The sequence below is a fragment of the Physcomitrium patens genome, chromosome 3 (genome assembly GCF_059467195.1).
Source record: "Physcomitrium patens ecotype Gransden chromosome 3, ASM5946719v1, whole genome shotgun sequence".
Taxonomy (NCBI): domain Eukaryota; kingdom Viridiplantae; phylum Streptophyta; class Bryopsida; order Funariales; family Funariaceae; genus Physcomitrium; species Physcomitrium patens.
The window spans coordinates 13,108,048-13,130,212 of NC_143412.1; the positions used below are offsets into that span (position 1 = coordinate 13,108,048).

The window sequence follows — 22,165 nt, forward strand, 5'->3', positions numbered from 1 at the left end:
AGTTAGAGCCGCATAAATGACAAACAGTGTACCTTCCTTGAACGATCTTATAAACGCTCTTGCTCTAATAAATAAGGATTTCTCTATTCGGGGTTTTCTACTAGGCTTGTTCTTGGGTGGTTTTGTGGAAAAGGTCATCTTCCACAACCTCCAATCTATGAATGGGTTATGCTTTTTCAACCAGGAAAGACCAAGAATAACAGAATTTGATGGAGTTTTAATAATATTGAAAATAATATGACTACTATGGCCCTTAAACGTCACTTCTTTAGGTTCTGATTCATGGGTGACACTACTAGACAATAAAAGTCGTCCATCTATGACCTCAACGTTAACAGGTTTGGATTTTTGTACTAAAGAGATCTTATGACACTTCGCAAATTCTTCGTCTAAGAAACAAGCAGATGCTCCTGAATCTAATAATGCTAAGGTTCTCAGTTTTTGAGGGCCAATGAACAAAGGGATTATAAAACAAAGGGCAGGTTGAGCGGAAAGAAAGGAACCTGGTTGTTGTTGCGATATTTCACTGTCCAGCCTTACGGTTCCTATTGTAGCTGACATCTTCGTTTTCCTAAACAAACGCATCCTTGGTCCTGACAGTGTATCAATTTTACTTCTTGGGACAGCTTCCATTTTTGTGGCCTTCTTCACTGCAATATAAGCATTGACCTTCTTCCATACGTTGCTTTTTTTCTTCTAGAGTAAGAGATTTGACATGTATCGCATTAATTTGCATGTCTTCTACATCTAAATGTGAATTCACGCTACTTGCCAACATAGTTGGGGCGTGGCAAATCATATATTATCTTGAACATTGATCTTGGCAACGTTGAAATAGGTAGTTATTGTACTTCATAGCTTGGCTAATAGCTTCGTTGAGCGTTCGTGGATCAAGAAGAGTTAACAACAAATCCTTCACATCGTCCTTTAAACCCCAATAGAATTGACTCATCAATGCTTCTTCATCCCAATTGATGTCATATGCTAATTGCCTGAAATCCGATGCATAGACTGATGTAGAGTGCATCTCTTATCGTAGTGATCGGATCTTTGTTGTAGCCCATTGAACCTTGTCGTGTTCACCAAATGCTTCCCCAAACGCCTCCAAAAAGGTTTCAAAGTTGTTTAGTATGGATGATTGTTTCTCAAACAAAGGAGCAAACTATGATAGAGCTTGCCCTATAAGTGAGGTTCCAACAGGTCCAACATGTGACTCCTGCGTTGGATAGCATTCGGGCTGTAAAACTGTTATCAACCTGATTTGATTGATGAATCCTCGAAACTTGGAACGCATACCATCGAACTTGTCTGGAAGGCTAACTTGAGACTCCTTATGTTGTAGAACCAGCGGTGCTTGTCAAACTTGAGGCAAAGTTGCTTCTCCAAGTGCAGAAGTTTGAGGTTGGTGCAACCTAGATTGTGCCATCCCAGATGCTCCATCATTATGAAGCCTTGCCATGACTCCTTCAATCTCTGCACTTCTTTGCGATAATGTAGTAAGGACATTCATAATAACATCCAACTTGGACTCCAAACTTTTTGTCATACTAATGTCTTGGCCTCCGGCCATTCTAAGAGAAGGACAGAAATGACTCTACAAGAAGACAATATTGGTTTAGAGGAGGGTACTCCGCAACCTCTAAAACACCTTAAATGCTTCAAAAAAAGGGATAATCCACTCTCTCCAAGAAGAATAAGACTCCAATATTGTAACAAAAGAAGTATCAATTTAGAAGAGGGTAATCCGCAATCTCTAAAACGCTAGTACACCTTCAAGCAGAGGAGTAATCCACACTCTAACGAGGAAGAAACTAGCTCTGATATTTGAGGTGAGTTTAGTCTCGACAAACTGTCACGGATACAGAAATTTTCATGGACACAGAAATATAGGCTCGAGATCTAACAAGAAGTTCAAGAAGAAATGTCAAGAACTAGATTAATCAAATGAATATAAGAACAACACGAGAGACATGAGCTAGAGCTCCAAGAGATGTGTTGTCGAGACTGAAGAACTCTTCAGCCTCGATTCCAATATATACTCCTATTCAGGAAGCTTTTCAAGCAACTTCTATCAACTAAGAAGCTTCTCAAGCAACTTCCACTAACTAAGAAGCTTCTCAAGCAACTTCCATCTACTAGGAAGCTTCTAGAAGGTTCCAAAGATTTGCTTCTAGAAGATTCTAGAAACTTGTCTCTGGAAGGTTCTAAAGACTATGTCCCTAATAATGAGCCACTTAAGATTCTTGCAAATGTGTTAGGATTTATTTCTATTTTTCATCAATAACATCCATTAGAATTAAAGACCAAATATTAATAATAATATGGTACAAAATAAGAAAAAAAAATCTAAAAATTAATTCTTAGAATTTCTTTGCAATATGAAAAAATCAATAGCTAAAAACTTCATCTCAAGAATTATCATTTATAAAATTGTGATATAAAATACTTAGGTAGCCTTAATTTAGAATGCATCAAAATTTAAATGAAGATCTTTACAAGATATATATATATATATATATATATATATATATATATATATATATATATATATATATATATATATATTTTAAAAATATAGAACATATTTAATACCACAATCTTGGAAAACACTCTTGATAATTAGTAATACTATAAGAAGAAAATATCATACTTTATGGCATATAAATTTTTTTCTTTGAAGATAGTCATGAAGACCTCAATAACAATTAAATAATTGAGTGGTCTTTGTATCTTATTATGATACATTATAAATAGTTAAAGAAATCTATAAATAACCTTAATGTAAAATAAAAATAAAGTCTTTTAACTAAAAACATTCAGTGTATCTTAATTTTTATTAACTTATAAAATAATTTAATTATTTCTTATAGAATTGATATCCTAAAAGCAAAGATAATATAATGGATGATCATATTATTTAAATAAATAGAAGTAGATAGAAATATGTTAGGTGGATAATATCTTTCTTTAGAAGCTTTTATGAAGTTTTATAGATGTAAATTAGATATTAGACTTTTATAGATAAGCCATGTGATTATTCAAAAAGAATCTATATATTATTTTCCTTTTAGAAAGTTGTCCTAGAAACAATTTACAACTTAACACTTGAACTACAAGCTTCACAGTTTGTAAAAAGCTTCCATAAGACCTCTTTGGTAACTAATATATATATATATATATATATATATATATAGATGTAAGATTAAAGCTATCCTTAATTTTTTTAATATTTTTCTTATATTCTATTTTTAGTTCAAGAATTTATAGATTTTATGTAATAAATAACTAAATTATATTTCTTTCTATCTTCTATCTCATATTTATTCTTGTTTGTCTATTTTCTATCTTTATTAATACCAGGGTGTATTATCTTTACAAAATTTTGTCTTTATTTATATTTTTAACATTACAACTATCAAAAAATTATATATTTATTTCTATTGATCTTTACAAGATATGATTGATTTCTTAAATATAAGGTAAAAAGACATAATGAAAAAAATTCAATTCATCAATGAATAAAATAATAGTAATTATATCTTTTATATAATTATAAATACACTATTGTAAGACTATGTAGAATTAATATTTTTTATTGCTTAATATTTTATTCATATTTTTGAAATTTCATTTAATTTAAAAATTGGAATCTATATTTTAATAGTCTCTGTATTGATTCATACCTATAGTAATAGTTTCAAGAATTGGTTGTAATCACCTTTGAATTTGTATAAGCTTTGATTTGAATTGAAAAGAGAACATTCTTTATATTGAATGGCTTTAAGTATTGAACTAAAGACTTTATTTATAGAGCCTTGTTGTATATGTTGTTGTGATTAGATATATATGTAATTTAACTAAATGAAAAATTTTAATTTTTTAAAATTTGATTGCCATTTTTGTATTTGTATATATAAAAGATTTCTTATTCTTCTAATTTATTTTTTAAACAATGTAAAGAAGTTTTACAATATAATCATGATATAACCTTAAAACTCTTGTCTCCAATTATATGTAGAGAAATATTATAAGTAGTTTTCTTTTTCTTTTATAATCTTTATTATTATTATTATTACTACTACTACTACTATTACTACTATCTAAAGATCCTTCATTATAAATTTCTTCAACATTATCTTCTCATAAAATAACCCTAATAAATGAGAAATTACAATTTATTCAATTAACCTTAAATTACACATTAATCTGATTGATTAGGTCTTGTTTTTTGGAATATAATACATGACCTCAAAGTCTCTTTTTGGGATCTGGAGTGTTTGGGACGTGGATTGGGAACTTGACGTGAGGGAGGGAGGGAAGGGGAGGTTTAGGGTTTTAGCGACTCGTTGCGTTGTGTTGCAGAAGGGGCTTGAGCTATGGCGAAGAGGCGGGGAGAGGTCGCTGCTTCGTATGCCGTCGACGCAAACTCTGGTGTTGGTGAGGCGGCCTTTAGTCGAGGGCCGGCACGCCTCTTGACGGCCGATGGAGACCGTCACGACGGGCGCCAGCTGCATGAATGTCGACTGAATTTCTTGAAAACGGGAGCGGTGAGTTCAGCAGCAGGGTCGGCGTACGCGGAGATCGGACAGACGAAGGTGATCGTCTCAGTCTTCGGGCCTCGGGAGAGCCACAAGGCCGAAGCCTTCAGTGGGATCGGAAGATTGAATTGCAACGTCCAGTATGCGTCGTTCGCAACCTCGGTTAGGGGAAAAGCGAACCAGGGTGCAGAGGAGAAAGAGTTCCCGGTGCTGCTGCACAAGGCATTGGAGGGCGCCGTGATGCTTCACACGTTTCCGAAGACGACTGTGGACATCTTTGCGCTTATTCTGCAGTCGGGTGGAGGGGACTTGCCGGCGGTGATTTCGTGCGCTTCGATGGCGTTGGCTGATGCCGGCATTGCAATGTACGACCTGGTTTCTGCTGTTTCTACTGGCTACGTGGGCAAGGAGGTGCTCTTGGATACGACCTTGGAGGAGGAGAAGTGTAGCGATGGTGAAATGATGGTCACGTTTATGGCGTCCCGGAATGAGATCACACAGCTGAAGATCACTGGACAGTGGCCTGATGCGACGATGAGGGAAGCCTTGAGTGTTTCTTTGGATGCATGTGCGAAGCTAGCCAATGTGATGAGGGAGTGTCTGAAAGAAGAACTAGCTGGCGTGGACGAAGACGAGTAAGATGTTCGACCGCATGCGACCAGCTTGAGAAACCAACCATATGACTGCCCTGATTCTCGGCCTCGTTTCGAATTTCCTCGTCTTTTTGAGTTCTAGACCTGTTTTGGGGTTTGCCCTGCCAGGAGGTCGATTAGAGAATTAGCCTGATGTCGAACGTTCAAAGCTGTCCAAATGAGTAGAAGATGAATCAATTCCAAATGCGAAGTAGAGATGTAGTTTGAAGTATGTCGTACCGTTTTGTAGGATGTCCGTAAAGGAGAGCACAAATATTTTGTAGATAGCTTCTCCATTTATCCCAGTTATAACTGTGCTGTGGACAATGGCACCACAATTACCACAGACCAGTGTAAACTGCATGGCCCCCTTGAGACCTTGAATTGTATCAGTACTTCTTTGCACGAGAAAGAAAGATGTTGCTTTTCCTGATTAATGGGCGCTTACATTAATTTTTGTGAACTTGAGGAGTCTGAATTACTGCGCAGTAGTGGGAATCACTTTTTACGATTGCGTTCAGTTTTGATAATTGCTATTGTTCTTCCAGATTCACTGCTTTTCATGAATATGATTGTTCTCTTAAATCTCATCTTAGAGTATGCGCCGATTGTTATACGTGTGATTCAACCTATCAATAGAACGGCAACACAGGTAAGCAATATTGCCAGCGGAAGAGACACATGCAACTAACTGGAAAGTGTTGGACATGTGATGGGGTATTTCATGAAATAGTATACAACTTTTCATCACTTTCAGCAGTAGTGGACAGGTAACAAACATTATTTTGCAGTTTGATTCGGTGGTGTGTATGATGTCTATTTAAGATGTGTACAAGAACAAGTGTCTGCACAAGCAATGTGAAAACGGTTGGTTTTTCTGATTTCGTAATTTAATGGACAGGACTATTCTGCAGTTGCAAATTTCTAATTAATCACTTGCATTTTCATTAGTCGTATGTACTTTGCATATGACAACAATAGTGAAGGTTAAAAATTTAATTTCATGGGAGAGCAAGTCATTTCGACTATCAGAATAATATTCTGAAACACTCTCCGAAAAACTCATTCGAGAACGTTAATTACGTAATACGTAACTACGATGACTTATACCTTCAGAATGACATCATGCACTCAATTTTGTACATGGAACTAGAATAGTAGATATCACAGAAAATCCTTGTGTTCAATAAGCGCACTTTAGTAGAGTCGTATGCTCCTGCCATCAAATGCAACACGTATGAAGCATTTCAGCCGCATGGAGCGGCAGTTCGGCAGTTGCGTTGCCGTTCAGTGAAGCTCAGCTGCTACCATTCTGCACCTCAGTTGCCGTACTTTGGAGCGACGAGTCTGAGATCTGCCCCGCGATGGGCTCCTCTTGCACTTCCTCTTTCAAAAGAGACTTTCTCTCCGAACGAAGTCTATGACGCAGCGACGAACCGCACATCATTTTCGACGATTCGGTTCGAGATATAGTTTTATTAGGCACTGGAGCATGAGACCTGTAAAAAGAAAACAAAATTTAAGTTCATTATTTGTACTCCATTTACGAACTCTCCGCAAGACTTAAGTGCTGGGGCTAATTTCGATTCGAGAAGTGATTCAGACCTACACTACATCCATAATTTCCAGAACAAATTTCGCAAATCCGTGAGTAGAAATCATCAACAACGTTGTTCTACATGACACTAAATTGAATCGGAACAAATAAGTCGGCCTTGTATAATGGTAACAGTCTCAATAAATTATGATCCGTAACATAATGAACTACGCATGTTTCAGCTTATGATTATCCTTGGCGAGGTTCACAATCAGGTTCAAAACTGATGTCGAGAGAGAAGATTAGTTCGATAAACTACTATTATAAATAATAAAAATTGTGCGTCGGTATGACGATGTAGTCACTCCAATACAACCATTTTAACTGAATTTTAATAGCCGATGTGGTACTCCACTACTTGCTACGGGATGTGTGAGTGCAAGGCTCTTACTGGCGCAAGCTCTCCACAATGTACGAGGCATACAAATCCCTGCACGCAACAACCATGATAATAAGTACCACACCAAATCAAGAGATAGCCTAAGCTACTCAACGATAAACAGATTAAGATATCCCTCAGCTTGGATGAGACACTCCACTTCGTAAGTGATTTGGACAAGAAGCGTAAATTAGAATAATTCCAAGTAAAAAAGGGAACGGCAAAGTTGAGTTGATTACATCGAGTGGCCGATAGCGGCAATAGCAGCCTCATGACCCAGGAATTCGTCAACAGCAACTGACTTGTTCTCATTTTTCTTGTCTGTCGAAAAACGAAGTGCCAGTGAAAAAGATATCGTACCCGCTTTAGCAAGAACTAAATCAGACGCACAGCAGGGAATATCAAAGCATATCAATATATAAAAAACAGAATGCTTCACATATCTCGGTCCAAAGTTAGGACATGAAAGACTTACAGTCCTCAAAAAACCGACGAATTTCTGCAAGACGGTGAGGTGGAAGCTCCTTGATGTCCTTAAAGTCTCTGTACTCGGGATCATCAGCACAGACAGCGATGATCTTATCATCTTTCTCACCTTGGTCAATCATGGGCATAAGGCCGATAGCGCGAGCGCGAAGGAAGCATCCAGGGAGAACAGGTTCCTGCATGATGACAAGGACATCGATGGGATCCTCATCTTCACAGAGCGTGCGGGGGATGAAACCATAGTTGTGGGGATACACAACCGATGAGTACAGGATACGGTCAACCTTGATCAGACCACTCTTCTTGTCAAGCTCGTACTTGACTTTGCTCCCCTTTCCGATTTCAATAACCTGTAAATGCATGCAAACCGCGCTCAGAAATTCATCACAAAAAGAATCTGGACTTTGAAATGTATTCTAAAACTTACATGAACCAAATCTCAGTCTAAGTGCATGATGAAGTTTTGAAACTTCCTTTTGGTACGCATTTACTCAGTGCGATCTGCAGAATCAAGGGAGTACTTACACAGACACACACATACATGTAAATCGTTCTTTCAGGGAGAACACTGCTTCGGATAGTTTAACGTCACTTACACAGTTGAAAATGGCAGGTGCCTGAGGACCTGAACCGAAAAAAACCAAAAAAAAAAAATTAATAAATATGAACGATAGGCACTGTTGGAGATTGATAAAAATCTTCAGAAGGGAAAAATAATAATAATAAATAAATAAAAATAAAAAATTTAACTGAATGAAGATCGTCTACAGTGGATAGGCCAACAAAAGGTAACCTTACCGATTTCCAGATCGTGCCACGGGTGGGCAGCCACAGTGCGACGTTCCATACCGGAAAGAATGCGGGAGTTAAGCGGTAAGACTTTGTGAGCCGGCTCCTTAGCTGGAGCACCCGCATAAGACGTCATACTTCTTAATGATGAAATGAGAAATATGAACGTCTTTACGCAAGGAATAACAATAAGCCTTCAAATTTGAAGAAAACAAGCGATAGCAAGACGTCACAAAAAGTCTAGTATTTAAAACCAACAAAATGACACACTCAACGCAAGGAGATGTCCTCGAAATTGAAGTTTCAGACTAAACAAATTTACGCCATGCATCACATCTGAGTGCTATTCAAACAACTGCTAAGAGAACTGTGACTAAGCGCTGAGAATGCGTGGGAATGCTCCAACGAAGCAAAATCTTGGTAATGCAACAGGAGAAGCGCATGCTAGTCGTGATGCGCTAAAACTAAGAGTGCTAAGAACGCACGAGAATGGCTAATAAGCGTGCCGATCCAACACGCTCACATCGTTCACGTATCGGATGAGTGGTTAACCACTCAATAAACCCTCAAGATGCCCGAAATTCCAACATGGCTTGAAACAAAGTAAGAACGCAGCATCCAATGATAAAGCGGAGGAATTAATATCAGCTCTGAAAGCTCTGTAAGGCCTAACTACAAAACTCGCATGGTCCATTGGGAGGAAACTTAGTAGTACCTACATCTCAGAATAAAATATGACTTAGACGACCAACAAGTCTCGCCCTGGGAAGGGCTTGATTAACAATGAGAATAATCTCAGACCTGCAAGGTGCTTCAGATTTCAATACGAGGCTTAATGTAGCCCAACTTCAAAATTGCTACGAACACATCGGCATTCACAAAAACCTTGACTAGTATTCAATTTCCAAGACTATGGAATGATCAGCTTTCTGTCTTAGAGTAATAAATGTGGAGGAATCTCCCCACCTAAAACACGTCGAGAAACGATCAAGGACACAAATACTCCAATCAGAGATAATTTCCGTGATTTCACAACCTCTGAAAAACACAATCGAACGAAAAAATAAAACCAAAAGAGGGGGAAACACAAAACGATCTTAAGCTAGCTTACTACAGACACTCAACAGTCAATTCTTCGAAACAGAAAGCTAAATGCACTCGAAGACTCACGTCGTCAGATGCAAAAAACCCTTCCGCTCAGAAATTATGCTCAAGAACCAACAAACGCTCATCATCAAGCGCCACCCAACTCCACACGCACACCCACACAACACCTAGATCTCAACATAGCTCACATTCCATTCCCAGATCCATCCACTCACCTGGCCAAGAGTTGCCCCGTCGTGGGCACCCTCCCAATCAAATGCAAAAAGACCCAACAAAAGAAAATAAACGACCGCTCACACGCCGGCAGTTACTCCAGAAATCTTGTGCTCAACAGACCCACGAAGAAGGGAAAAAGCTTGTAGTGAGCCACAGAGGAACACAAGAAGACACAAGCCTGCAACTGAAGGATGGCAGCGGCGAGGCTTATAGTGCTTCCCTTTCCGCGCAAAATCAGCGTGTGTCCGCCGAGAAAACGAGTCCCCTCGCGTCGCAGCAGCACGAGCCAGCAGCAGCAGCCAGCCGCTGCTGCTGCTGCAACCGCGTCGCGCCATCACGCTTCCGCTAGCACGAGGCACATCATGTGGCCGACAGGATTCGAACCCAAAATCGATTAACTTCGGTCCCCTCTCTGATCGGGATTGGGGAACGTGCATGAAGTGTTCCATCCCCACCGCGTTCCATTCCCACCGTCGATCTGGCGGCGCGCAGATCGACCGCGCTCTCGTCATGTGCACATCTCGAACCTCGATTGTCCTCGGAATATCCTTCGTATAATAGTGTATACATATTACACCCATTTGGGATTCGTATGATAAGTCTTGTATTATACTTATATCCCATAAGCATGTTTCTGCAGCGCAAAAATTGATGGTTGTCAGTTATTCTACGGTATGTGCAAATTTCGTTTATGTTCTTTTTTTTGTTTCCTTTCTGTTTTTTTTCCAACTCCAATCCGCTACAAGTGTCTGTTTGTGAAGATTGAACAACTGAATAGTTTTTTTACACGTATTTTGCGTGTAGGATTTAGAATACGTAGGATGTATGCGATGAGTGTGAGAGTGTGACTGGGTTGCTGAATATGGCAAATAGTTTCGTTACTGAAAAGTCAAACAAGTGGGATGTTGCTATTTCCAGACAAAAAGTGTGGGAGTGTTTCTGAATTTATTATCATACAATTCTTTTAACTTTCTAATTCTATTGCGGGTAAAGTATTTTTCATATCATTTTGGTGCTTTGAGATTTGGGTGCATCGTAGCTTGTGATTTTTTCATAATGAACTCATAAAGCACTTCGGTGAGCTACATTAGTACTTTGCACGCTTCCCATTTATTGATGCAAATGAAATCTCCACGTGTGAAAGAATGGTTTCAATCTCAAAGCAATCTCATTGTTCCCATCCATATGATGCAGACTTTTGAAAGACTTATCTTCAAAAGACCAATGCATAAGTTTCTGCAAGATACTTGAAAGTGGGATGAGAGAAAGAGAAAATTTATTCAAGTAAATTGAAGACAAGAAAGGTGGGATTAATAGTTGTATCTAAACTCTCAACGCTTGTGTGCTTTGATGTGGGTTTTGTCTTTTGGATTGGAGGAGTACAGGTTAACAGAGTATTTACCTGCTCTAACAATAAATAAATAAATAAAAAGCATGCTTCAAATAATATGGAGTTTATGCTATAAATAATTGAAAGAGAGATTCAATGACTTAATTCTACAATTATTCTTAACTTTAAGTTCTAACAGATTAGTCCCTTGCCTTTTTTATTAAATACTTATTTGGGTGCTCATAGTTTCAAACGTTTTGGGAGAACTTTAAGAAATGCATGGATGCTGCTATCAATGTCAGAAAGGTCAAAATGGTTTTAATTTGGACCTTACTAATTGAAATGCTCAATTTGAAGTTTAGACCTTGAAAACAACACACACAAATATATATATATATATATATATATATATTCAATATTCTTTTTAGAACATAGTTTTACCAATTTGTGAATTAAAGCCTTTAAATACTTTTGGCACAACCAATAGCTGAAGCAACATAAACTATGAACATTTTTATTTTTATTTATTTATAGATCCAGTTTTCAAATAATAGATGTAAAAATATCACAAAAATCAAATATTTTTTGAAGCAAAAAGGAGGTTCAATCGTTACTCTAAGGTGTTTTCCATTAAAACTATGATGATTGTAAAGAATTTAAAAGATGCTGAAAAGAACAAAGAATTTTTTATTCATTTTTTCTTCAATTTTTCAGAATATATTGATGTCATTCAAATGCTTGATATTTTCTAAAACAAATACTTATAAACCTATAATTCATGAAATAAAAAAATTTTTATATGTGTGATTTTGGTTCTATTTTGATTGACATCTAAAAATGCAATGCATAAATCTTTCAAATAAATGCTATACATATATATAGGGGAATGATAAAGCAACTTAATTTTTTACTTAAGCAACCTACTCCATCTTAAGCATCATTGCACCCTTGGAGCCTCCATCCTTACTCCCCACCATTCCTTGTTTCCAACCATTGCTAGAGATAAGGGAGGGGAGTTAGGAATGGTGAGAATAGAGGTGACGGTTGGGAACAAGAGAATGGCTGGGAATGGGGCATGTGGGTTGATTTAGTACAACTTTGGGTCACATTATCATTTCAATATATATATATATATATATATATATATACTTTAAATTTTTTAATAATGATATGTATCAATTAGATTTTGCATCAATATTTCAAACCAAGATTTAATCTAAAAAAACACACTGCTAAATCAAAAATATTGAAGTGGTTGGAAAATACTCAAAGCTCAATACCAAAGTTGATATTTTAATTTTCATAATATCTAATGTGTATTCAAACATATATATATATATATATATAGAGTTATCCATAAAAAACTATGGTACATTTTTAAAATAAATTTTAAAATAATTCATAACATAACCTTTGTCATAATTTGTATATTATATTTTTTTGAACACACAATTTTAAAACATTGATATATATATATATATATATATATATATATAAACTAGTATTCATCTATGTTTTTAACACAAATTAGAATGTTATATTCAGTTGGTACATCACTTGATCCTAAATATGAATATCCTTACTAATGTCATTACCCTATTACTTACAAATCTTCACAATCCCATGGCTGATTAATATATACTTCAATTAATACACATCTTATTTAAAATATCCTATGAACTCCAACTAGGTTGGAATACTCTTCCTTCTTTTAATTGACTTTGCCTCGAGGTGTCCATGCTTTTCACAAGGCACACTATTTTGGAGATTTTTTAAGCATTATAATGGTGATCTATGTAAGTAAAGAGACAAATTAATAATTATTACAATACTATATGAAAAATTTAGAATCATTTCATCCTTATCATAGTACATTAAAACAATGTTTGAGGTAGCATTTTTCTTTTTGTCTCTTAAAGTATTATCCATGTTGTCTTATGACCTTCTCAAAGTTTTAATCCCTTATTTCTTAGTCTTATCATAATTTATAAAAGTAAAGGTTTAATCTTCATGTATTTTATTTTAATAATTATCATTATTTAGTTATTTATCTATGTTAGTTTGGAAGTTTTACAGTTACGCACTTGAAAATAAATAATACATATAGTTGTTTTGCTAAAGCTTTTCAAATCTTAAATAACTTTATGAGATTTATTTTCCCTCATTATTGTAGTGACTTTTCTTTTGAAGAAGATCATTAATATTCTAATGTTGAATAAATAATCTTTTATTTATCTAAATTATTAATTAGAAACCATTTTAAAAAGCTAAAATTGTACTTAAATAAACAAGTACATATAATTATATATGTAATATTTAAAAATTTTAACTACATAAATTACAAAAAATGGTTATATATATATATATATATAAGGTATTGCCAAGGCCACTATAATTTTTGCTACAATCTACCATCTACCGCATGTGACCATAATGTTTGCTATTGCTACTACAATCCACTACTCATTCAATTTATTCCTTTATTTTTTAAAATTTTAATAAAAAATATTTTTAACATTTTTAATATATTTATTTTTATAAAAATTTATAGAATATACATTGGATTTCAATAAAAATAAAAATAAATAAAATAATGACATGTGGTGGATGGCAAATTGTGGTGGATTGTATCTTATATATATATATATATATATATACATCTATATATATATACATACATATATATATACATACATATATATACATACATATATATATACATATATATATATATATATATATATATCTTTTTTATTTTTATTTTTGTCCAAGATATTTAAACATTACTGCTAGGGAGATTCTTCATAATGTAATACAAAACTATTGTATAATTTTTTATTAATACTTTATTTAAAAAAACAAGAATATTATTTACATTGAGACTAGTTTTTTTATTTTGTATTAAATTTAGATATTTTTTATTTCAAAATATAATATTATTTTATTTATTTGATTCTATTTAAAATGACTAACAGCATATATTTATATATACACATATACATATATAACATTTTAGAAATGTGTTAAGGCTAGTGATGCTTATATTATTTGTATTTGAAACTAATCATTGTTAGATTTAAAAGAAGAAAAATAAATAAAACAGAAAAAAGAAAATAAAAAGAGCACTACTTTTTTATTTTTTATTTTTTTTGTTAGTCAAAATTAGATCCAAGTTGCTGGAGAATTTGTGTGGAATGCTGGAAATAAATAGTTTCAAAGCCTGATATTAAAATTTGATAAAATCCATACTTATTGCAATAATAAGTTGTTTGTGCTGCATTTTATTTTATTTTTTTATAATAAATTGAAAAAGTAAGATTTATTATGTGTTGTCTATATTAATGTAAACATTATATAGATACAACTCAGTGTTTTCAGATTGTTTTCAATTTCTAGTATAAAACAGGTACAACTTCTAATAAGCTTTTAAAAAAAATGCCAATCCAAATTTAGTATCACTTATTTCAAAATTTGAAATTTAGCATACTATATCTATCTTTAGTATTCCTGTGTCTCATGTATTTTTTGAGCAATCCATCCATTGAATATCAAAATAAAATGAAGGTGTAAAATCTGCATTAGTGGTCTTTCTTGAATAGTGGGCACAGAAAATGCAAGGATGCAAGTGGTTGTGTGGACTAATTGGTGAAACTGCTCATGAGACATGGTCTCTCTGCTTCCTCTGAGAAAGACCTTGTCAGGATAGGTACACACAAGTTCAACTATTTTTTTTCAGCCTAGATAACTTGGTTTGCACCTCCTACTGAGCTCACTCTCTTTGCCGAAATGTACAAGAAAAAGATTAAAAGGGTTGTGGTCAATGGGAATAATCAGTGATTCTTCAAACTGCAGCTTGTAACATCTTTCAACAAGAACGTTGGAGCCTTGCATAATGGGTTACTCCAACTTAGGATGAAAACAAGAGAAGAGTTGCAAACCATTGAATTTACCATTCCAGGTCTTTCATATAAAGAGTTCATGTTTTCCAGTGAAAGTAGCACACATTTCTGTACCGTTCACAATTTGATACAATTGAGAGATCTGCCTACAAGAGATAGCAAACTAGAGTTTCATGGTACTGCCCAAACTCCATTACAGTAAATGGAGTTGTGGGCCAAAGAAGGTAATTATGGTAAGAAATAAAAAGATAGATTGACTCAATTTCGAAAGCAGGTATGACTACAGTGACAAATCATCTCACTTGAATAGTTTGCCTGAATTCTCACATACATATAGTGAAAGATGGACAGAACGAGGAGATCAAAATATTGTAAGTCGTACAAACTTGAGACCCTATAACACAACTTAGCATAGGTCACTACTTGGAGAGACTACCACGATTGCCTCAAGAGAAGCTAGAACAAAACTAAACTGTGTCGAAAAAGCTTCGATAATGAGGCAATCCTTCCCGGACGGACAACCCTGGAAAGACATGGTTATCACAACCACCATGTCGTGAAGAATAGAATGGTTAAAGAATATCGAAACGCGAACACAAAATTTGTGCAGCTTCTTCACTTAATAGGTGAAGATTTCGGGGTAGCGGGTGATACCTCCCCAATCAAACTGGTTTCTCCGCCCTCCAGGTCTACGATCTGAGCCTCTTGGTCCATTTTAATAAACAGCGGCATGGCGAGCACCAAGAGCGTTGTCCCCGCAACCCAGGCCGCCTTGCTCGTGCTCCACAGCATGTTTTGGCTGACCTGCACCGTGTTGGTGGCGACCTTGCGTGCCTTCTCAATGTACCCCAACCCGGAGGACAGATTGAAGCTCACCGCTCTTCCCCACTTCTTCTCATTCCCACTGTCGGCCGCGATGGCCGCCATTGCAACGTGGAGCTCTCAAATCTCGCCCAGTTCTCAAAGACTCCAACAGACAGTGGCGAATTGCAGCTCCTGGCGGGGTTCGTTCTCAGTGGACTTTGCACCTGTGAGAGTGCTGAATAACTCGTTGGAATCAGCACCAAATGGAGAAGGAAGGGGAGACGATGAGCCCAATCGGTCGGAGGAGAGAATCATCGGCAGTATGCTGCAGCATCGCAATAAGGGAGGGCCCTTGCTGGGCCCCGACGACGGCCTTGGATCGGGCGTCGTTTCCCATGCGCTTCCTGCCGACCTGGACATCCACTTCACCATTGGTGAAATAACATAAACTATTCATTGAAAATTATATGACTTATTCTTTAAACCCACACACTCACATCAAAAATATCTCACGTTCTCTTCCTCGTTACATTTTAACCTCAATTAAACTAATCATAACAGATACAAATGGTAAAGAACCTAGAAAACTCAAGTTTTTTTTGTTAGATCTTTCACCATCCTTTGTGCCTAAAAGACAACAATCATGTTGCTTATATATATTCCTTCCATGTGAAGGTCAGATTTGTCCATTCCTTGCTATTTAATCTGCATCCTTTTTAAGTGCTCAGCATGCAACTTCCACCACAAGGATGTCCAAAACTAGAAATTTGTGAACCTAATTCTAGTAGTTTCGTTTGTTTGGGACCATACGCATCTGTGTCCATGTATTAATAGTATATTGTGAAGTTACTACAGTGAAAGGAAACCATTGCAGTATTATCTGCCATGTTTAATCATTTGATGTCTTATTCTTCATTTAGAGGTTGAAATGAGCTCATGTCCGTCCATATTTTAGACATCGATTGAACAGATCAGACCAACAACACTATATAAATAGGAATATGGGAATAAACTTGCAGCCCAACTAAGCAATTTTTTCCAAAAGCACCTTATTATTTGACTTGCTAGTTACATATGCTATGCAACATGCTTTCTCCAGCGTTGCTCTGTCATGAAGGACTTGGCCCTTGCAAGTGGATACAACTAGGTTCAACATTTGTCCTGAGATTTCAAAAAAATTTAGAGCCTTCATCCTGTGATGTTGGCCTGTTGCCAAGCTTCAGCAGTAGTCATCAGTTAACTTCGCGTCTCCTCTCGAGCATGAACCAAATTTCCAGATGCCCGCCAAGTTCAATAATGGTTTCCTATTACACCTATTATTGATCATAGCGAAAAGCATATTCTAGGCAGGTGTACTCTGGCATATTATTTTCAGACCACGACAAAGTAAATTGAACAATGAACAAGAGTGATGTATTGTAATAAAAAAATTGTACAATACTTGAACTCTACAAAATGGGACGGAATCATTTCAAGCTATATGATACATTCTGAATGACCAGTTGCTCATAAAAAACTTGAGTGCCAACCTTACTATAAGCTACTTATAAAACAACTAAAACTCGTAGAATTTCTAAGGGATGCAGGCTACTGGCTCTTGGAACTATACCGGTGGGTGTCATATCTTACGCACACATCAGCTGCCGTTTTCATCTGTCATTTAGTGGAAACATTTTAAAGTTATATGCGTCTTGTTAGAAACTTAAATATCAATCATAATGTCTACGAACATCTGCACGAACTACAAAGACTGATTTAGAGTATAGAGGCATTGTCATGTGACAATATTTCTCGACTAAGACCTCGTAAATTGACTACGCACCCGCAGAAAAATCAACAGTACTAACATGACCACAACAAACAGCACTAATAATACATTGAATGTACCTGGACAAGATTCACAAGTTGTTTAATCGCACAGCCAGGGAGCGCAATCACTAGTACAATACCGTAGACTGTCCTCTCAGCAACAGCATGTCTTGCAACCTGCGAGATAAGACCGAAATCCTAGATGCATTAATAAATCTGTTTTTCCTTTGTTGGGGACTAACGCTATTCCAGAAGGGATAACATTTGCAAAGAATCAAACGGGAGAGAACCAAGAGAGAAAAGCACCTCGTAAGGGCTTCCGATGTTCCCGTCAGCGGCGAGCATGTAGAGAAGTATATAAGCAATCTGATCCGCGAACACAAAACTATGATAAGTCTTGTTTCGTTTCAAATTTATTACAACACATTGAAGTGACGAGATGGTTTAGTTTAATTGCCATTCGTCAGAATTAGATGATAAAAGACATATAATTTCGTCCACTACATTCGCACCTCAGCCCCAATGGCGCAGTATCCCATGAAGTAGCGATGCTGGTAGTACAGACGAAGAAGAGTGCTCTTGCTGTCACCCATGTCCTTATGACTTGCCTTGCTCGACAAGTGAGTGCTGCAAAAAAGACAACAATAATAATACACAACTCTTAAACGTAAATTTCTCGTGCATGCCTAGTTTAAAATCACGATCTTTGTGGCGAAATTAAAAATATTTAGACTCGCATGAGAGCAGACCTAAACATCTGTAACCAATGGCTGGAAATGTCCAAAGCGAGAAGTCCAAGGAACAGTCCGTAATGGGACCTGATCAGGCATAAAACCAGAACAAACAAGCCTCAGCAAGTAAAGAACCACATTGTTATCAATAGTATACGTGATACATTTCTCAAGCAAGAGAGGTAGCAATAGTTAACACTTAAAATTAAATAAAATGAGTCTGAACGTATTGCTTAAGGGTACAGTAACAAAGCAAACTTACTTGTAGAAGTGGGTCAGAAGTACCAAGAGTGCAGCAGTACTAACCCTAAACCAATATCAAATAAGGATCAAGAAGGTCAGCAGATTCTTTTTTCGAATATCTCACCAAGATTATAGCATTCTGCAGGAACCTATCAACTGAATAACTCGGCTGAAGAACAAACTCGTGTATACCAATCAGAAACAGGAAACGACCCAGACGTGAAAATTGGAATACAGGAAAAAAACAAAGCAAACTCCATAAAAAGGATAGCAAAACCACTAGGAAAGTTTATTACCTGTCAGTCACCATGTCTAAAACTGCTCCAAAAGTTGATTCTGTTAAAAGGCACACATACGAGTCTCAGAAACATGAGCACCAATGAAATTACATCCTTAGTCCCTTGCGCCTGACGGAGATGCCCTTGAAGTAAAGAAACGGGCCAAACTAATTTGTCTAGACGGTGCCCAAAAAGGAAAGTCATTCAAACTATGTAGGCAGCAAAAAAAGATCTGCAGCAGCCAAAAGAATTCTTGGTAGCATTAGAAAATATCTGCTGTTTGAGACGTTGAGCTAGAGAGTGCATACTCTGGTTAAACATGCGAGCAAAGCGACCATCAAGTTCATCGCATACAAAGCTGCAAAAATATATCAACCAAACACGTACCAAACACTATTAGGAAGACTACTATAGGTGATTCTGCAGGTCAGAAATGTCCAGGTCTAGTATCCGGAACACCTGCAGGGACTTTAGACCTTCGACAAGCTCCAACTACCCCCTCCCTTACTAAGATGAATATTTGAAGTGTACTTGTGATTCTTATTTCGACAGTTCTATTATATCTTTCATAGAAGAAAATTCGTAAGATCGAGGTAGAGGTCTTTAAAACTAGACTCATAAGCCAGAAACTGAAAGACACATGTTGTCGTTTGACTATACCTTGCAAAGTAGAGAATAGCAAACAGTTTTTTGTTTGTAAAGGCAACTCCAAAAGCTGCGACATTGGCGATAATCCTGGCATATCCTGTTAAAAAATGCCATGTCCATTATTGATGGACACCAAATAAACTCAACTAGCAAAAACAGCAGTGTTTGAATTGATGGAACCCAATAATCAATCTTGCACCTGGAACGTTTTCACAGGATGCATGGATCTGCTTACCAATAATGTTAGGAATGTAAAGATAAATGGGCCAGTTCCTCTGTTTGGGGGAGTCCTCGATAGTTGAGTCCTCCATTGTTTAATATAAGTTTCACACAGAGAAGAACTTATATGCAATGAACTCCAGTCAATCCTCCAAAACTCCCAGACAGGAATTGAATATTTATATTTGACGAACCTGTACCGAACACAACAACGAAAAAATCCGTGACGAGGAAAAAATTGTCAATCACATTACAATGATTACTGAAGCTGGAATAATGATGGTGCCACTTAAATCCTTAAGAATCCATAAGTCATTGATTCTATTCAGGTTGTCGACCATGCTTAGAACGCTTAAGCGTATCAATCAATACAAGAATGTGCAAGATGGGGGTTTGATAACCTTGAAAATCGCACAGCGAAATTATATATTTCTAAATGTAAGGAAGACCCACAGGCTCCAAGAAGCAATCACAAGATCACTGGACCTAAGGATTTCACAATCCCTAATTTTCTTGAACAGAACAATACCTTCAATCACCCCCTGTATATGAACTATCAGCTTAAGACTCAAGTGAATGAAAAAGTACATTCTACATCAACATGAATATCCCAAACCCTAGATAGCTACAAATCATCAATTAACAGCGCAAAAATGCATGAGATCGATAATACCAAATTTTCACTTGAAAATTAACAATAGTCATAAACATGGACTATCATTGCTAGAAATCAACGAGTATGATCAAAAGGAGAAGTCCACCTGCACGTACAAAATAGGATACAGCAAAAATGTTCCCTACATAATCCAAGTCAAATGTGTAATCTACAATTCATTTCGGTTTGACAAAACCATAGATCTGAGTCTCTTCCCCTGACACACATTCAACTTTCCAGCTAAGACTCAAAAAAGCACACCACCACCACCACCAGGACCTACTCCAGCATCGCCCGCACAGAAGCAAAAGTCAAATCAACCACACTCACGGTGATCGGGTACAGCACGAAGCAAAACATCACAATGCCAACTAGCATAACCGAGCACTCCGCGAAACCACTCGTAAACCTCCAGAAAAAAATAAAAAATACAAAGAATGCTAAAAAAAAATGAAGACAAATATTAAAATAAAATCATGGGCCGTTGTATGAAATCCATACGTACACGAATGAGTAGAATTCAAACTCACCTACCACGGAGAAGTTCATAACACCTATCTTTCCTTGTCTCTCTCTGTTGCACGCTCACAAACCACGGTCGGGGCACAACTCATCAAACAAACAAACAGAAGCTGACCAAGTAAAGACGAAAGGGGTCGCGCAAATCCTCGGAGAAAGGAACCTCGTCCAATGTCAGGGACCGATGCGCCAGCTGAGCGTCGACCTATCCGGTCTATACCCGCTTCGAAAGGATTAATATACCTGCCTACATACCCGTTCAGGGTGAGCTCAGTGGTATGACACCGGACCTCAATATTCGACTTCGAGATACTCCCAGTTATGATCAGATTGAAGAATTCATTGATACAGTTTTTTGTGCCCTTGCGTTGAACACTCGGTCGATGGGGTGCACAGGTCGTCTCGCATCGGCTACGGAAAAGCTTTGAAGAAGCGGTATCAGGATCTGTCTGTTCTGCTTTGATTGGTTCGGAGCCATGATTTCGTTTTTGTCACTGGCAGCAAGCGTGTCGCAGAGGTTCGATGTTCACGGAATCCCCCCGCCCCCCGCAGATACTTCGATCAGGATGTGATTAGATATCTGCTGAGAATCAGAATGCTCTTTTTCGTTCCTTCCTTGTTTGACACTTTCGTCGACGTCGTCGACGCTGTAAGTTGCATGCAAGAGGGGCAAATTAGGAGGGTGGATGTGCAAAAGTGGTAATGACTTTTTCTCCTCGAAAATATCTCCACGAAGGTGCAGAAACGAGCGGTTCCCTTCGGAGATCGACAATGGAGTTCGGGTACTGTTTAGTTTAAGCGGTGGAGAAAGAACTAGTTCAGGATCTCCTTCAAGACCTCGATTACCCCAAATTTACCCTAAATTATGTCCAATGCGATGAGAATGGAATCCTCCAGGATCAATGAAGAACTTCACTGCCCGAGTTCTGTGTCTGAACTATTTTCAACCGTCATTTTGCATATGCTCAAATCCTATTCACTAATCCATCCGATGTTCATGTCTTACGTCGCTTGCTTTTATCTCAAGAAGAGTGGCTATATCACACCATGTCGTTTTGATGCCGAATGATCGTCTCAAAAATAATTGCACAGGCTGTTTGAAACGCGGTTATTTAGCTCGCAACAGAAAAAGACTTGCTCGCACTATGCTCCATGAGGTACCATCCACTTCGAACAAGTTTCTATCAAGAAAAAAACGGAACTAAGAAAATAAGTGTGGAGTGTAATGATAGTAGACACGTTGCTTCACATCAAGAATCGGCTTCGAGTCACAGAAAAATATAAAT

The 22,165-nt window shown here is 37.0% G+C and overlaps 3 protein-coding genes across 10 annotated transcripts; 1 reads left to right on the top strand and 2 right to left on the bottom strand.

The window, feature by feature from the left end:
* The first annotated feature begins 4,336 nt into the window (after nt 1-4,336).
* On the top strand, nt 4,337-5,607 carry LOC112280138 (exosome complex component RRP41-like). The gene has a single exon (XM_024515242.3). It carries the CDS (start codon nt 4,377-4,379, stop codon nt 5,175-5,177), a length of 801 nt encoding a protein of 266 aa, XP_024371010.1. The 5' UTR covers nt 4,337-4,376; the 3' UTR covers nt 5,178-5,607.
* Nucleotides 5,608-6,151: 544 nt separating this feature from the next.
* On the bottom strand, nt 6,152-9,913 carry LOC112280137 (soluble inorganic pyrophosphatase 4). 7 transcript variants are annotated; one of them, XM_024515238.3, is made up of 7 exons: nt 9,744-9,913; nt 8,431-8,532; nt 8,229-8,257; nt 7,622-7,982; nt 7,386-7,467; nt 7,159-7,197; nt 6,152-6,669 (listed from the first exon to the last, which is right to left on the bottom strand). In XM_024515238.3, the coding sequence occupies exons 2-7, from the start codon at nt 8,477-8,479 to the stop codon at nt 6,468-6,470; spliced, it is 762 nt and encodes a 253-aa protein (XP_024371006.1). In that variant the 5' UTR covers nt 8,480-8,532; nt 9,744-9,913; the 3' UTR covers nt 6,152-6,467. The 7 variants fall into 7 exon arrangements, with proteins under 7 accessions (XP_024371006.1, XP_024371007.1, XP_024371004.1 ...); XM_024515239.3 differs by having other exon boundaries at nt 8,158-8,257; XM_024515236.3 differs by having other exon boundaries at nt 8,431-8,590.
* A 7,255-nt stretch (nt 9,914-17,168) lies between these two features.
* Nucleotides 17,169-21,041, bottom strand: LOC112279341 (putative CDP-diacylglycerol--inositol 3-phosphatidyltransferase 2). Of its 2 annotated transcripts, none has more exons than XM_024513692.3 (11): nt 20,891-21,041; nt 19,722-19,899; nt 19,499-19,583; nt 19,147-19,196; nt 18,857-18,896; nt 18,580-18,624; nt 18,336-18,404; nt 18,099-18,213; nt 17,893-17,952; nt 17,665-17,763; nt 17,169-17,430 (listed from the first exon to the last, which is right to left on the bottom strand). In XM_024513692.3, exons 2-11 carry the CDS (start codon nt 19,795-19,797, stop codon nt 17,365-17,367), a joined length of 705 nt encoding a protein of 234 aa, XP_024369460.1. In that variant the 5' UTR covers nt 19,798-19,899; nt 20,891-21,041; the 3' UTR covers nt 17,169-17,364. The 2 variants fall into 2 exon arrangements, with proteins under 2 accessions (XP_024369460.1, XP_024369461.1); XM_024513693.3 differs by having other exon boundaries at nt 20,895-21,034.
* Nucleotides 21,042-22,165: the final 1,124 nt, after the last annotated feature.

What these genes read in the sequence shown, in the direction of transcription:
- LOC112280138 (XM_024515242.3), top strand. Translation starts at nt 4,377, where the DNA reads ATGGCGAAGAGGCGGGGAGAGGTCGCTGCTTCGTATGCCGTCGACGCA.
- LOC112279341 (XM_024513692.3), bottom strand. Translation starts at nt 19,797, where the DNA reads ATGGAGGACTCAACTATCGAGGACTCCCCCAAACAGAGGAACTGGCCC. An exon ending in CTTCTGACCCACTTCTACAA is followed by an intron (nt 18,405 to 18,579) that starts GTAAGTTTGCTT and finishes ATGCCTGATCAG; the next exon opens with GTCCCATTACGGACTGTTCC. An exon ending in ACATCGGAAGCCCTTACGAG is followed by an intron (nt 17,764 to 17,892) that starts GTGCTTTTCTCT and finishes CTTATCTCGCAG; the next exon opens with GTTGCAAGACATGCTGTTGC.
- LOC112280137 (XM_024515236.3), bottom strand. Translation starts at nt 8,557, where the DNA reads ATGACGTCTTATGCGGGTGCTCCAGCTAAGGAGCCGGCTCACAAAGTC. An exon ending in GTGGCACGATCTGGAAATCG is followed by an intron (nt 8,258 to 8,430) that starts GTAAGGTTACCT and finishes TTTTCGGTTCAG; the next exon opens with GTCCTCAGGCACCTGCCATT. An exon ending in TCGTCGGTTTTTTGAGGACT is followed by an intron (nt 7,468 to 7,621) that starts GTAAGTCTTTCA and finishes GTTTTTCGACAG; the next exon opens with ACAAGAAAAATGAGAACAAG.